The 16,374-nt window shown below is 36.1% G+C and overlaps 1 protein-coding gene across 2 annotated transcripts in view; it reads left to right on the top strand.

Annotated features, from left to right (window-relative positions):
• AGPS (alkylglycerone phosphate synthase) overlaps positions 1 to 16,374 on the top strand; it is a 127,107-nt gene that overhangs the window by 94,674 nt on the left and 16,059 nt on the right. The window contains exons 15-19 of one of the 2 annotated variants that reach the window (XM_006054504.4): positions 1,032 to 1,101; positions 1,942 to 2,003; positions 7,012 to 7,101; positions 10,543 to 10,642; positions 14,138 to 14,195. In XM_006054504.4, the coding sequence (XP_006054566.4) occupies positions 1,032 to 1,101; positions 1,942 to 2,003; positions 7,012 to 7,101; positions 10,543 to 10,642; positions 14,138 to 14,195 (380 nt within the window). The remainder of the gene's footprint in view (positions 1 to 1,031; positions 1,102 to 1,941; positions 2,004 to 7,011; positions 7,102 to 10,542; positions 10,643 to 14,137; positions 14,196 to 16,374) is intronic. The other variant, XM_044933249.2, reaches the window with a different exon arrangement.

Here is a 16,374-nt window from a genome sequence, read left to right as displayed (position 1 = left end):
TGCATTGCAGGTGGATTCTTGATCATCTGAGCCATCAGGGAATCTCCTAGTGTATTGAGAAGAGAGACATGAAAGTTAACCCTCAGTCATGGCCCAAGAAAGCCACAAGAAAAGATATTTTTCTGTTCATTTTTATTGAGGGATTTTTAGTGGGTGCTTTGAGAGTTTGGGATAAGTTTTGTTGAGTTGACTGAAACTACTTAAATTTTAATTTCTGCCTAATGGTAGAAAAAAGCAAAACCAAAGACTCTGTATTGAAGGTAGAGGAAATCAGTCATTCCTAGTCTTTTAAAATTAGAATGACTTTAACAAAATAGAATACTTGAACTGAAATATGCATTATATGGGATTAATTCTAACTAGATCACCACGTATATCCGCTATGTATAAAATTACTTTCCAGTTGAAATGGATATGTTCATACTATTGCTCTTGTATCTATCTGTATGATGCTTCATAAATTTTAATATATCTGTATAAGTATGTTTTGTCTGTCTTTTAAATGATAAGTCCCATAAAGTAAACACCATGTCTAATATTCCAGATGCTATATGCTCAAGTATTCAAGAAACTTCTTGGTGTTAGAAGATAGTAGTCATTCATTGCAAATCTTTATATATGAATAAGACTATAATACGTGAATATACAGATTAGAATATGAGTAAAATAGTATTTTAAGTATCTTGTCCTTGTGAAGATTATTTAAGCTTATTTCTCATGGCTGAGTCTCTGTTCTTTTTAGTCTGAATAGAATTGGTTGAGTTTATATCACTCAGGTTTACTAGTTTGGTGGCTATAAAAGTTTAAAATTAATTACCAAACTGACTATTAAAAATTCTTCTGTCCAAGCCTGTTCTCTTGATAGCACATTTATACCTTTATGATAAATGAGATTGAAATTAAAATGAGATGTAATGTAATCTGTGTTAAACTTATAAGCAGTTATCTTGAGATATTGATCAGTCTGGCTAGTATTATTTATTTTTAATAGTTCATGTGAAATATATTGACAGTTTGTTCTTTAATTACAGGGGATTGGCAACTGGGGAAGATAATGGACAGAGAGGTTATTTGTTGACCTATGTCATTGCATACATTCGAGTAAGTTATCTCATATTTCTCTTGTCATTTTATGTTGCAAACAATACATTTTCTTATTTTAAGTGAATAAAATTTTCTTTATTTTCTTAAATTTTAACCTATTGTAACTTACCATGAGTCTATGATTTTTCTACTTTATAAAGTTTTCTTTCATACCTTTGCACTTCTGTGGTGGCTTATGACTCTTTCCAGTTTTGATATTAGAACAGCATTGTACTCTGGGTAAAAAATTTAGTATTATAAGTTACTTTTTATATAAGCAATATATTTTATATGCTATAAAACATATTTTCCTAGCTGAGATGGGTCCAGATATTTTATCTATTTAGTCACTACAAAGAGAAACACTCTATTCTTGAGTTTATTTTTAAAGAAAAGTTGATTTGAAGAAGATATCTTTTCCTTTCTCTAGTCCCCTCTGCCCGTGACTTCCCTATCTCCCTGCTCCTTTGATCCTAATGATCACTTTTTGGTATTGGTCAATTTGCTATTTATTTAGGCCACTAAAATCTATCCTGCTAGTGTTCTCTGTGTACACACAGGCAGTTCCTGGGTAGAGACTGCATTTATTAGAGAAATATTTGAGTGCCTACCATGTTTAGGCACTCCACCTGGTGCCAAGGGCACAGAGGAAAACAAGACAAAGTTTCTGTCCTCCTGGAGGTTGTATCTCGGATTTGGGACCACTTTCCCATACTCTTTTGAGGTAGATTGTAAAGAGTCCAGAAGGTTAAATTAGAAACACGATGTACTTACGAACAATGAACAAGAAATACTACTGATATTATGGACTTCTGCATCTTTTATAATTCCTTGATTTTTGTGTATGTGTCTTAACAGGATTTGGGTTTGGAATACTATATATTAGGAGAATCTTTTGAGACTTCTGCTCCTTGGGACAGGTAAAATGAAACAAAATGCCTGATATTATTAAAATATGCTATACAAGTTGCTGGACTAATTTATCTTTGTGTGTGAATATGTAAACTTCTAAAATTTTGCAAAGAAGCATTGAAAAAAGGTAATCACTTTTATTTAAATTAGTATCTTCATCAGAATGTCATATTTGCAAGCCATTTTAAAAATTTTAGATTTGCCCATGCCCCATAGAAGGATGGTATTACTGAAATTTAAATTTTAAAGAATTTTATTGGACACTAAATGTCATTGTGTGGTTTGACTTAGCTTTGATTTAAATTCTTAAATGGTTAATATGCTTAAATGTACTCTAGAAAGTCTCCCCAAAATACAGCTTGCACCCCACTCCAGCACTCTTGCCTGGAAAATCCCATGGACGGAGGAGCCTGATGGGCCGCAGTCCATGGGGTCGCTAAGAGTTGGACACGACTGAGCGACTGCACTTTCACTTTTCACTTTCATGCATTGGAGAAGGAAATGGCAACCCACTCCAATGTTCTTGCCTGGAGAATCCCAGGGATTGGGGAGCCTGGTGGGCTGCCGTCTATGGGGTCGCACAGAGTCAGACACGACTGAAGCGACTTAGCAGCAGCAGCAGCAGCATTGTAACATATCATTTAGCTTTTGATATTTGTATGTGTACTATTAAGCAAGATCTTAACTGGAATTTAAGTGATTTCTGAAAGAAATCCAATTTTAAGAAATTATGTATAATTTCTGTTTCAAAATTACATACATGTATACATACAAATATTGGTTAGGGAAATATAATAAATGCTGATTAGGAAATGTGAAATGGCTTTATTAAAAATAGACCTGTGAGTTAACTCATTCAGTAAATAGGAAATTCTTGAAATTGTTAGTACATTTTTATTCTAGGTACATTTTACTTTTTCTTTATAAAATTTACTATTTTAAATCTGTAATAAAGCATATAAGATCCAACAGATCCCACTGGACACACCTGTTAGGTGTTGCCTACCTTAACATTTTTGTTCAACCTTAACCCCGTTTTTTTTCCTCCCCCAGAAAAGTTTTTACTTTTCTACATTGTCTTCATCTACTGTGAGTTTTGAGTTCAGTGTATTGATGCTAATACTCCATGCACCATAAGATAGTAATCAAATTTAGAGTATCAGTCTGTTAAATTCATAGCATTCAGTTTTGGATGCTAAATTTTAATAGGGGGAATAAATCTTATAAATAAAAAGAATTATCACCTCATCCACATCTGACACTTTCGAACAGCAGATATAGTTTGGGAGCTGTTCATAGTTGTCTCAGAGACCACTTTAGTCTTTAATACTTTTCCTTACTGGGGAAAATGGGTTAGTGTAGTATTACTTCTTCAGTATTATGAATTTCCTTGTCATCAATTCCTGCTAACTGATGATTTCCCTTTGTCTTTAAACTCTTCCAACTGTGGAAACTGATCATGCACTCTCTTTTCATTTTTCTTTATCCTTTCCTTGTATATTCTGACATATTTTTTCAACTCACTGACTATTATCTGTTTTATACAGGGCTACATACTTGATTAGTTTTCACTTAAAACAATGTCTTCAGCTAAAGTATTAATAAATAAAACTAAGGGAAAACAGCTGTATTCATGACTTAAAATTTACTTGTTACCATTTAGTAACTTACTTTCTCTTAAACCTTTAGCTAGGTAGAGACCATAGTTAGCAGCAAACCATGGGATTAGGGTCTTCAGCCCTCACACGTTATTAGATTGCTTGGCCTTTTTGTGCATAAATCTCTTAAGAGATTATGGGTCTTACTAGTTTTTATGTGTTCCTCTGTGGCCTTAGCACAGTGACTGCACCTATTAGGTGCTCAGTGTATATTCTGTATAAAGTCCTGTGAATGAACTCTGGAACACTGTAAGAATGTAGCCTATAAAAATAGCTGCTTGAGAGATCCAAGTTGGAGATTAGAAGATTTTAAAGATACCAGCTTGAGATTTGTGATTAAAACCAAAGGAGAAGATACAATTTCAGGTAAATGAATGAAAGAAAAAAGAAGGCCTGAGAAAGAACTCCAGGAAACCCCAGTATTGAAGGAATACAAACAAAGATTCATTTAAGTCATCCAAATAAGAGTTAACAAAGGAAATTAAGGATTACAGTCTAGAAGATCTGGAGGAAAATCAGTGCTGTTAGAGGAGCCAAGGGAAATTTTTTTCAATGAAGAAATGGTCAGTAGTGTTAAATTAGCTAATAAGGTCAGGTAAGAATTTAAAGGCAATGCCAAAGAATGCTCAAACTACCGCACAATTGCACTCATCTCACATGCTAGTAAAGTAATGTTCAAAATTCTCCAAGCCAGGCTTCAGCAATACGTGCACCGTGAACTTCCAGATGTTCAAGCTGGTTTTAGAAAAGGCAGAGGAACCAGAGATCAAATTGCCAACATCCGCTGGATCATGGAAAAAGCAAGAGAGTTCCAGAACAACATATATTTCTGCTTTATTGACTATATCAAAGCCTTTGACTGTGTGGATCACAAGAAACTGTGGAAAATTCTGAAAGAGATGGGAATACCAGACCACCTGACCTGCCTCTTGAGAAATCTGTATGCAGGTCAGGAAGCAACAGTTAGAAGTGGACATGGAACAACAGACTGGTTCCAAATAGGAAAAGGAGTACATCAAGGCTGTATATTGTCAGCCTGCTTATTTAACTTCTATGCAGAGTACATCATGAGAAACGCTGGGCTGGAAGAAGCACAAGCTGGAATCAGGATTGCCAGAAAAAATACCAATAACCTCAGATATGCAGATGACACCACCCTTATGGCAGAAAGTGAAGAGGAACTAAAAGGCCTCTTGATGAAGGTGAAAGAGGAGAGTGAAAAAGTTGGCTTAAAACTCAGCCTTCCGAAAACAAAGATCATGGCATCTGGTCCCATCACTTCATGGGAAATAGATGGGGAAACAGTGGAAATAGTGTCAGACTTTATTTTCAGGGGCTCCAAAATCACTGCAGATGGTGACTGCAGCCATGAAATTAAAAGACGCTTACTCCTTGGAAGGAAAGTTATGACTAACCTAGATAGCATATTCAAAAGCAGAGACATTACTTTGCCAACAAAGGTCCGTCTAGTCAAGGCTATGGCTTTTCCTGTGGTCATGTATGGATGTGAGAGTTGGACTGTGAAGAAAGCTGAGCGCCGAAGAATTGATGCTTTTGAACTGTGGTGTTGGAGAAGACTCTTGAGAGTCCCTTGGACTGCAAGGAGATCCAACCAGTCCATTCTAAAGGATCAGCCCTGGGATTTCTTTGGAAGGAATGATGCTAAAGCTGAAACTCCAGTACTTTGGCCACTTCATGCGAAGAGTTGACTCATTGGAAAAGACTCTGATGCTGGGATTGCGGGCAGGAGGAGAAGGGGAGGACAGAGGATGAGATGGCTGGATGGCATCACTGACTCGATGGATGTGAGTCTGAGCCAACTCTGGGAGTTGGTGAAGGACAGGGAGGCCTGGTGTGCTGCGATTCATGGGGTCGAAAGAGTTGGACGTGACTGAGCGACAGCACTGAACTGAACTGAAGAATTTAAAAGTATACACAGTTATGTTTGCCTCATATATAGTGATTGGTCCAAATGGACTGTATTGACCTTTGCATGAGCTTTGTGAGAATTATACAAATAATTTCTAGAAAGTATCTCATTCAAGGAGTACATAAATTCCATTTTCTAGAGTCATAATAAAGAACTTACTAGCTTTATAAATTTGTAATGCACATTAACTCCTATAGATATTAAGGTTAAGCAGATTTTATTTATCTGCCTTAAGCTCTCACAGAATAAAGCAGAATTTAATTTCAATATTGTTTTGTAAAGTCAGAATTTATAGAATTTTTAGACACTGTATTTATAAAATTGACATGCTAATAAAACACTACAACCTTTTTCATATTTATATTTTATTTATTCCTTGTTCTTATTGGAAATAAAGGTAACTTTTGGTCATCTTTTCTGTTCTAAAGACCAAGATTTAAAACACAGAATCATCATCAATGTGTAGCCATGATATTTATTGGAGAATAACATGTGTTATGTATACTTTGAGTCTTATTTTCCAGATGAAACAAAATATATGGTTATAAAAATATGTTACAACTCACATTAAAAAATAGATTAATATTGTTAAATATTGCCAGTCTTCCCTCCCCTTTACGAACTTGCCTTGCTTTTCTGTTTTCATTGACTTATAATATTAAATAATCTGGCATAACTTTATACATAGTTTGTATCCAGTAAGTCTTTGTTGAGCTGGATTTTAGCCTAGTGCTTGAATAATCTATTGAACATTTGGTATAATATGTGATTACTAATGCAATTCTTTTTAAATTAAGGGAGACTTCTTAGACATGGGTATAGATTGTGTGTGGGGGAGGGGATTGTGTGCACGTGCATGCACATGGTCAGTCATGTTAGATCCTTTGTGACTCCATGTACTGTAGCCCCTCAGGCTCCTGTGTCCATGGAATTTTCCAGTCAAGAATACTGGAGTGGGTTGCCATTTCCTCCTCTAGGGGATTTTCCCAACCCAGGGATTGAACCCACGTCTCTTGCATTGGCAGGCAGATTCTTTACCTCTAGCACCAACTGGGGTATTCTTATGACCCAGAATTGAATTTTCATCAATATTTTCTTTAGAACTTTTAAAAAAGTTTTTAAAATCTTACAGTTAAATTTATTTCAAAATTGGATTTTCCTTAGCATAGGAAACTTATTTTTAGGAGACCTGAGTATGCTCCTCTGACTTCTGTCTTTCTTGTGACAAAAAGGGGAAGGACTTTGCTCCCTTAAATTTTTGAATGGAAGGCTCAGTTTGAATGATCATGACTCTTGTTTATTCTTGAAGGAATAAACATAAAAGTTTAAGAGAATGTCTGACTTGAAGTGTGCTAATAAACCAGCAATTATTAGAATTTTTGAAACTTAGGTGAAAACTTAATATTGTATTCCGTTCTTGTTTTCTAGGGTTGTAGATCTCTGTAGAAATGTAAAAGAAAGAATAACAAGGGAATGCAAAGAGAAGGGTGTTCAGTTTGCTCCTCTTTCTACATGCAGGTGAGTTTTGTTTGTTTGTTTTTTGTTGTTGTTTTTATAGTTCTTATTCTGAAAAAACTTTTTAAAATTAATGGAAAAGTGTAATTTGTGAGCTGAGGAAAAGCTTCAGTCTGTTCCACTTAGCAGGCTTTCCTAAACTTCACTTGCTGTGTTAGTGACTTATTAGGACTGTGCAACTAAACTAGGATTTTTACAGTGGTCCTGAGCCCAACAGAAGTAGAACACCCTTCCACAAGTGAGCCTTCTGCCCTGTCTGGACAGCACGATGATAAAGATAAAGAGTCAAATGTCTAAACTCCTGGACCTCTTCATTCACTGAAACTATAAATTTCATAGTTAGTCAAGAAACTGTAAATTACAAACACATTCAATATAGCTCTTTCTTTAATAGAGAAAAAGCATTTTAACCACTTTGTCAGTTGTTGATTAAATCATTGGGTATGGACTATAGGAATGAGTGGAGCCAGAAGATCCAAATGAAGATTAACTCATTGCTTTCTAATAGATCTTTCTGTGATAAGGGAAATGTTCTGTATCTGTCCTATCCAGTATGGTAGCCACAAGCCACATGTGGCTGTTGAGCTGTTGCAGTGTGGAACTGTGGACCTGAATTTTAAACTTCATTAATTCAAATAATTTAAATTTACAATGCCACATATGGCTAATGTCTTCCACATGGGACAGTTATGATCCGTATTGGATCACAGTTAACTAATAATTTTGTCCTCTTAGTTAAATAGCAGCAGACCCAAAGGATGTTTTCTTGAGAAGGGGCACTTTGTGTCCAATCTTTCGATACTAATTTTCTCTGTGAACTCACAGAATAAGAGGCCTGACTGTCTAGTCTGTCAGGCCACATATTATAAAACTGAGAACAAATCAGGCCCACTAATCCAAAAGTCATTTATTAATAGTAAAACTTAAAGCATTTAAAAAAAATAATAGGGTGTATTCTTGTCAAGTTGAGGATTTTTTATTCTTTTGTGATGTCAAGCCTCAGCTTAACAGATATCCTTTCTTCCTTCTTCTGCCCTTCTTCCCTGTTCAGCATCTCTTGAGATCTTCCCTTCCATTATGAGACTACCATTGCGATAAACTACTACTTCCTGAAAGTGACTGGGAAGTAAAATATTCTGTCTTTAGGACACCTTCTGTAACAACACTTACATCTAGGTTCTTTAAATGGTACTCATAAGGCCTAAGGATCTTCATTATGTATTGTACTGCAGGTGGATAGAATTGTTATATATATATTCTGAATTGATCATATGTCATTTATTATGTGGCTTTTTTTAAGGATTTTCTGATAAAAGCCTAATGCTTTAGCTTCTATGATTATCTTATAAAACCAAAGTTTAGAATGTACAAAGTCTAAGTTAATTGAGTGTTTTACTAAATAGGAGTTTAAATATAGTTTTAATAGCACATACTTGATTAAACTAACATTTAAGTAGAGTTTAATTTTAGTTGAGTTTGATTTGGGCTGATTAACAGTGGCTAAGGAGATTATTTTGTGTTGAGTGTAAATGCTTGAATGTGTGAGATGAACTTTTTAAATCATTTTTTAAAAAGCTATTCTGAAATTAATTTAAATAGTTGTAGATTTCATTGAAATCAAAGATTCTAAGGAAAAGAATTCAGCTGTAACACGCATTTACTGATTTTACTTCATTTCTGTCTTTTAAAAATTATTTTGTGTATTGGAATTCTAATCCTAAATTTTCTGAACAAATTTTGTGGGAAGAAATTACTAGCCAGTGAGTCTAACATTGGAGAAGGCAATGGCACCCCACTCCAGTACTCTTGCCTGGAAAATCCCATGGACGGAGAAGCCTGGAGGGCTGCAGTCCATGGGGTCGCTAGGAGTCGGACACGACTGAAGCGACTTAGCAGCAGCAGCAGCAGAGTCTAACATAAGTACAGTACTTTGAAAAGTATATAGCGCACTTTTTTTTTTTTAGAAATTAATAATATAACAACTTTGGCAGCAACACTATCTCTTGTTCAGATGATTTTGGAAGACATTAGTATTTAAGTGTCTTAAGTGATAGAATTGAGCTGTTAATAGGTTTTAGTTCTAAGTCATTTTCTGAAATGGTCCCAAATTAAGGTTTTTCAAAAAATGTTGTCATTTCTACTTTGTTTGAGATACTGATCAATCAAGCTTTACTGTAATTTTAGAAGCCTGCCTCTCTATTGAAAACTGAATTGTGTAATATAGATCTTGGGTTTGTGGGAAGGTGGCAGTGTTCTACTAATATTAATTATATTTTCTGTTTATTGATATTGATGATTCTCATGTGAGTGATACATATTTTCTAATTGCTGTAAACTCATTTCATTCTATATTCTTTAAACGTGGTCATCTGTAGTGATAGTGCCCTTGTAGTTAACATAGTTCTCCAGTTTGTCTTAAACTTTGTAAATCTGGTACTTAAAATGTAAACATTCAAGGGATCTTTTTTATGAGTGTGAATTAACACTAGAAGAAAAACACAGCTGGCAAATTGACAGTAGCATTGTTAAACAGTACATTTCTTCTGTTTTCAGGCACCTAACATTTGGCCTAAAAGGCCATTAAATTTTTAGATTAGATTCTGTTTGTATTGTGTAGTAAAAAAGAGTGTTTCCTCTATATTTGCTCCTTCTGTTGAATTAAATTCTTTGTGGGAACCTCTGTAAATTGCTTTCAGAGGTCTGACTATGATTACCTTAGCTCCCTTTTAAATGCTTCACCTAATTGCATTTTCAAAGCCCAAATATATATCATGTATATGATTTATTAATCTAACATTCTTGATATCTTTTTCAAACACACATACAGCATCCTCAAATACGGGACCTAGAGTATAAACCCTTCAGAGACACTGTCTTAAGGCTTTGTGTCATTCAATTTGTTTTCAAAGTCATTACTAATTTATTAATGTGAACTTGGTGAAGATGCTGTATTTTACCCAATCATTTTTGGTATTTGAACATTTTTCTTGTTTTCTAGTTTTAAGTTCTCATATTTATTTCTCTTAACATTGAGGAAGTTCAGAAGGCTTTTAAGGGATCACTAAGTTCCATGAGGTCTGTTTTGGAGCTGTCTTTAACTGCAATATACTTTGTAAAAAAAAAAAAATTCCTTTCTGAGGAAGTGGAATTTTTGTTTATTTCAGGCCAATTGGAGAAATATTTACATCTTAAAATTTTAAAACTTTTTGGGATAACAGTACAGACTTACCAAACAAGTTATGAAAATAGTACAAATAGTTCATCGGTATCCTTTATCTAGCAAATCTGTGTATCTGTTTTCCTTCCTGTGGAGTAGGAGGGTAGGTAGAGAATGAGATTATGGATTAAGCAAATCATTCAGATGATACTGCCTCTAAGTTTCTAGATATTGAATCTGGTTTCACTTAAAGCCTTGTGGGGGGTTTTTGTCTGTTTGTTTTTTAGGGTGACACAGACTTATGATGCAGGTGCATGTATCTATTTCTACTTTGCCTTTAACTACAGGGGAATCAGTGATCCACTGACTGTGTTTGAACAAACTGAGGTAATTTTGTGTACATGAATATAGCTCTTATATTCTTTTATTAATTTAAATAAACTTTACTGTCAGCTTATGGATTTTAGTTTGACTCTCTTTAATTACTTGTGGTTTACCTTGGTGATAGCCCATAGAAATGAAAAATGTAAATTTTGCACTGGATTGAATGCTGAATTAGAAGTCTAAAATGTATATTCCCTATACATACTGTAATCAGTATTCTAAAATTAACATTCGGTGGCCTGTGATTCTTTCATTATTACTTACATAATACCTGATTAAATTAAATAAGACTATGAAAGGGAAAGTGAAGTCGCTCAGTCGTGTCTGACTCTTTTCGACTCCATGGACTGCAGCCTACCAGGCTCCTCTGTCTATGGGATTTTCCAGGCAAGAATACTGGAACGGGTTGCCATTGCCTTCTCCAGGAGATCATCCCAATCCAGGGATTGAACCCAGATTTCCCGCATTGTAGGCAACACTTGACTGTCTGAGCTACCAGGGAAGTCTGATAAAGACTATAGGGATCGTTGACATCACTCTGGCAGCCCACCCAGCTCTAGATGGTGACTGCTCTAAAGCTGCGCAGTTTTAGAGGTCAGCAGCTCTAAAACTCTTAGTCGATGTTGCTATAATTTCAGTTTATATTTTAATTGATTTTAATTAAAAAATTAAAGTTATATGTCGGGCTTTGAGGTTCATTTGCTAGCAGTTTTATTACATTTCTTAAATAGCCTCAAGCTTCTGATTGTTGTCAAGCCTTCTCTTTGATAATCAAGGTTTCTCATGACAAGAATGCCTAGAGTGGAAGAAACAGACTAGAGTGTGGAGGAAGTCAGGGGAGACTGGGCTTGTTAACACCTCAGGTGTCCTAACGTCAACTCTGTATCCTGCCTGCCAAAGGTACCACCACAAGATGGCATACTGTTAGACCCAAACCACAGACAGGGTTTGGTTGGCTCTCTCTGAGGCCTCCTTTTTTAAAAACCAAAACAAAAAACAGCTTTTCTGAGGTATAACTGAAATATAGTAAACAGCCTAAAGTGAAGTTGCTCAGTCGTGTCCGACTCCTAGCGACCCCATGGACTGTAGCCTATCAGGCTCCTCCATCCATGGGATTTTCCAGGCAAGAGTGCTGGAGTGGATTCCCATTTCCTTCTCCAAAACAGCCTATGAAGTGTGCAGTTTCATGGGTTTCTATGAAATCACCCCAATCAAAATAATGAGCATATCCATCATCCTCAAAAGTTCGAATCGTCTCCTATCCCTTTAGCCTTTTCAGTTCAGTTCAGTCTCTCAGTCGTGTCCGACTCTTTGCAACCCCATGAATCGCACCACGCCAGGCCTCCCTGTCCATCACAAACTCCCGGAGTTCACTCAGACTCAAGTCCATCGAGTCAGTGATGCCATCAGCCATCTCATCCTCTGTCGTCCCCTTCTCCTCCCGCCCCCAATCCCTCCCAGCATCAGACTCTTTTCCAATGAGTCAACTCTTCGCATGAAGTGGCCAAAGTACTGGAGTTTCAGCTTCAGCATCATTCCCTCCAAAGAAATCCCAGGGTTGATCTCCTTCAGAATGGACTGGTTGGATCTCCTTGCAGTCCAAGGGACTCTCAAGAGTCTTCTCCAACACCACAGTTCAAAAGCATCGATTCTTTGGTGCTCAGCCTTCTTCACAGTCCAACTCTCACATCCATACATGACCACAGGAAAAACCATAGCCTTGAGCCTTTTAGTGTCTTTGTATTGCCCTCTGGCTACTCAGAGTCCCCTTCCCAATAGTATTAATACTATAGAAGTGAAAGTATTCTTTCTTTCCCAAGCCAGTCATTCTCTAAGTGCTCCTGGTTTCAAGTAATTATTGCTTTACTTAAAATAATTTGTTAGAAGATATAGTCTCTTAGAGTAGGGCAAACATAGGTATGATTCATTTGAAAAACCCTAAATCCTAAGTGATGAGGGTTCTTATATGTTGCTTCTCAATGAGATGTCAGTCCTGAAGGGAAGGCTTCCTCTACTGTGGCCTAACTCTGATGGTTTATACACATCCAGGTAATTCTGAGAGGTACAAGGCACTGTAGGGATTTTACCTCATATCTGCTACACATTCATGAGTAATTGAGTGTAATTCCAGTTACTATAACCCTTTTTTCACCCTGTACTTCAGCCATTCTGTATTTTGCTTTAAGTCTTTATCTTTCTAACCTTCCTGCTTTATAAGGAGACTAGTTAGAGCCTAACATGTTAGGAGGATAAAACAATGGTCCACACGCTGCCGCCCCCCCCCCCACCCCCCACATTTAGATATCCAGAAGCCTGACAAGTTATTTGTCCCAAAGCAAGGACTTCCCAGGTGGTGCTAGTGGTAAAGAATCCGCCTGCCAATGCCGGAGACACAGGAGGTATGGGTTCAATCCCTAGGTCGGGAAGATTCCCTGGAGGAGGACATGGCAGCCCCCTCCAGTGTTTTTGCCTGGAGAATCCCATGGAAAGAGGAGCCTGGTGGGCTGCAGTCCATGGGGTCTCAAAAAGTCGGAGACAGCTGAGCCACTGAGCACACCTTGACCTAACAGATGTTCTCCATCAGAGTTTTTATCATTAATCCCTGATAGTTTTGTAAGTAATCTTGAGTCTGTGTACACTGTATGATATTAGGTGAATAATTTAACCGCCTAAGCTTTGTTTTCTTTATCTGTGAAATAGGAATAAAAGTAATTATTCCATATGGCTTTAGTGAAAATAAATGAATTATTGCAGGTAAATTGCTTTTTACTTTTCTGGACATACCATAAGCAGTCAATAAATGTTTGTTGGTATCGTGAGATGTTTACTTCAGAGTAGGACCTGACTCCTTACAAAACTTTTTAAAATTGTTTTTAATCATTTAATGCTGCTGAATTTATCATTTTGCCTCTTTTTCTTTTCTAGAGTCTTAAAGTAACAATTGTAGAATTTGTGACTATTCACTAGAAAAAAACTTATAAAGCTAGGCTGCATATTTTAGTTGCTTTTTAAAATACAGTTAACCTAGTAGAAAAGACTCTTGAGAGTCCCTTGGACTGCAAGGAAATGCAACCAGTCCATTCTAAAGGAGATCAGTCCTGGGTGTTCTTTGGAAGGACTGATGCTAAAGCTGTAACTCAAATACTTTGGCCACCTCATGTGAAGAGTTGACTCATTGGAAAAGACCCTGATGCTGGGAGGGATTAGGGGCAGGAGGAGAAGAGGACGACAGAGGATGAGATGGCTGGATGGCATCACCGACTCGATGCACATGAATCTGAGTGAATTCCGGGAGTTGGTGACGGACAGGGAGGCCTGATGTGCTGTGATTCATGGGGTTGCAAAGAGTCAGACACGACTGAGTGACTGAACTGAATAGAAAAGAAAATTAGACTTCCCGTTTATTATTTAACCCAGAACGTTTGTGCTTCCTTTGAGAGTTGAGTCTTACTCTTTCACTTCAATGTGATCTATTTGTTGTTTTGTTTCCAAATACAGGCAGCTGCTAGAGAAGAAATCCTCGCTAATGGAGGGAGCCTGTCACATCACCATGGAGGTATTCTTTTTTGAGGGGTAGAATTTCTAATATTCTACTGTTTAAAATATTTGGTTTGATGAAATGCTGGGAGTATGAGGAATTTGATAACACTAGAGATCTCATCTTGGAAGTTTTTGTGTCTGTCACTGAGGTCACCTGTGTTGTGGTAGTAACCAGCTGAAGCTTGATTTGACAAGCCTGTTTGTATAACAGGACCTGGTCATTCTTCTGAGTTCTTAGGAACTTCATGTTACCCAAGATAGCCCAGCCAGCCTGATTTGACCATTATAGGCAAAGTTCTTAAGGGGGAAGAAACCTGCATAACTGTTTTTCAGCCAGTATTGGAATGTAGCTGAACATCAGTTGTACCATATACTGAAGAACTGTTCTGCCACTCAAAATTCAGCAGATTAATCAAGACAGGATATGAAAAAAATCTTTTTTCAATATTTTAATTCTGTTATAGTATTCCTTTTTGATCATTATAATACTAAGTTACTAGAGAGTTGATCATATCACCAATAAAAATTATGATATGTCTGTCTGTTACTAGCAGTGTTTTTAATATATAAATTAGTGCCTAGAAAAATAGATATGTGTAGTTTTCTTAGGGAAGTGCATGAAGATAAATGACCACTGATTTGAAAAATTCAACTCCTACTCTGGATTCTCCGTATCCTTCTTTTCCTGTTTGATTTTCCATCATAGCGCTTAGCATTATCTAACATTATAGTTAGCTATCTCCTTCTACTGGAAAGTAGGATCCTCAGTAGGGACTTCTGTTTCATTCCTCCCAGCACCAGAATAGTATTGGCCCCAGCCAGCTCTCCTTACATGTGTGTAAGAAGATTGAAAGAATTTTGGTAGAAAACATAGTGAGCTCTGGAGAATCTGTATTCAGCCAGGCCTGAAGAAGGTTGCTAATGTGGATGAATGAAGTAGAAAAATAGTTCCCAGCATCACTGTATCGATTTACTCTATTATATTCCCCCTACTTTTTCTTACTCTTCACAAATAAATTTCTAATGTAGCTGACTGATAAGCATTAAAGTGAATGAATTGTTCTTTCCCTTCTCTTCCTATTTATTACCTTTTGATGGAGATTCTAATGAATGTTAGAATGATGAAAATGAAGAAGGGAAGAAACTGGATATTAGAAACCTCTTAAATGGAATTAAAAGCTTTTGACTAAAGGTCTAACCTAATTTTGGAAATGTAAACATGAGGAATTTCATAAAGGTGCTTAGATTTTTTTGTACCTTTCTTTAAAATGTTCAGAAAACTATATACAGTACTTAAATTTTTTTTTGTATTTTATTTTAGGATGCCACTATATTATTACTTGTAATTTTATATAGTATCATGAAGTAATATGTTCTTAATTCTAAATTGATTGAATAGAAGGAGGAAGCAAAATAATTTAGCTATAATTACTTATTTCAAGAAAATTTTTTTTTCCTTTCCAGAGCCAACAGTTTTGCCTTTTGGTAGATGTCAGCAGCCAACAAGTGTACTTTTTCCTTTAAGATAAACTGTAGGATCCTTGTTTGTGATAGTAAATATGAGAGAGGTATACTTCTACAAGAGGGTAAAAATAGCCAAATCTTGTACTGAATAGAAAGAAATAGAGGCTTAATTGTTAGATAATCAGGTTAGGTGAACTTATTTCCTTAATTGTGAGAGGATGGTCTCTGTTTACTCAAGTTTTACAATGCGATAAATTCTACAGAAGTTAGAAGTGACCAAATGAGCTGCAACATTGTAGAGGCCAAACCAATGTTTTTTTTCTCTCGCCTATGACGCTTTATGCCTTTAGGATCTATGAGGATATTCAGGTCCAGCCAGTGGTGTCTCTATATGACATGCTGAAAGCCTAATATGGTGGAACGGCTGTCAGTACTTACTCAGATACCCACTAGATGCTGAGAGTTTCTTAGTAGGCTTTAACAGAACCTATGTAAACGTACTTGAAAGAAAAAGAAAATACACACAAATTTAAAATAGTAAAGAGTTAAATAATTCTAGTATAAATTTATTTGAGACAGACTATTATTTGTCTAAAGCTATGGTTAATAATTTGTTTATTATTAGTTTATTATATTTATTATTAATTTATTATTGATAATCTGTTATTTAGTCAATGAACACAAATAGAAATTAATTTAAAAATAGTTGGAAAGATGTAAACGTTAACTAA

The sequence above is a fragment of the Bubalus bubalis genome, chromosome 2 (genome assembly GCF_019923935.1).
Source record: "Bubalus bubalis isolate 160015118507 breed Murrah chromosome 2, NDDB_SH_1, whole genome shotgun sequence".
In the NCBI taxonomy this organism is placed as follows: domain Eukaryota; kingdom Metazoa; phylum Chordata; class Mammalia; order Artiodactyla; family Bovidae; genus Bubalus; species Bubalus bubalis.
Note: the sequence above shows the minus strand (reverse complement) of the source record. Positions and strands in the feature narration are given on the sequence as shown.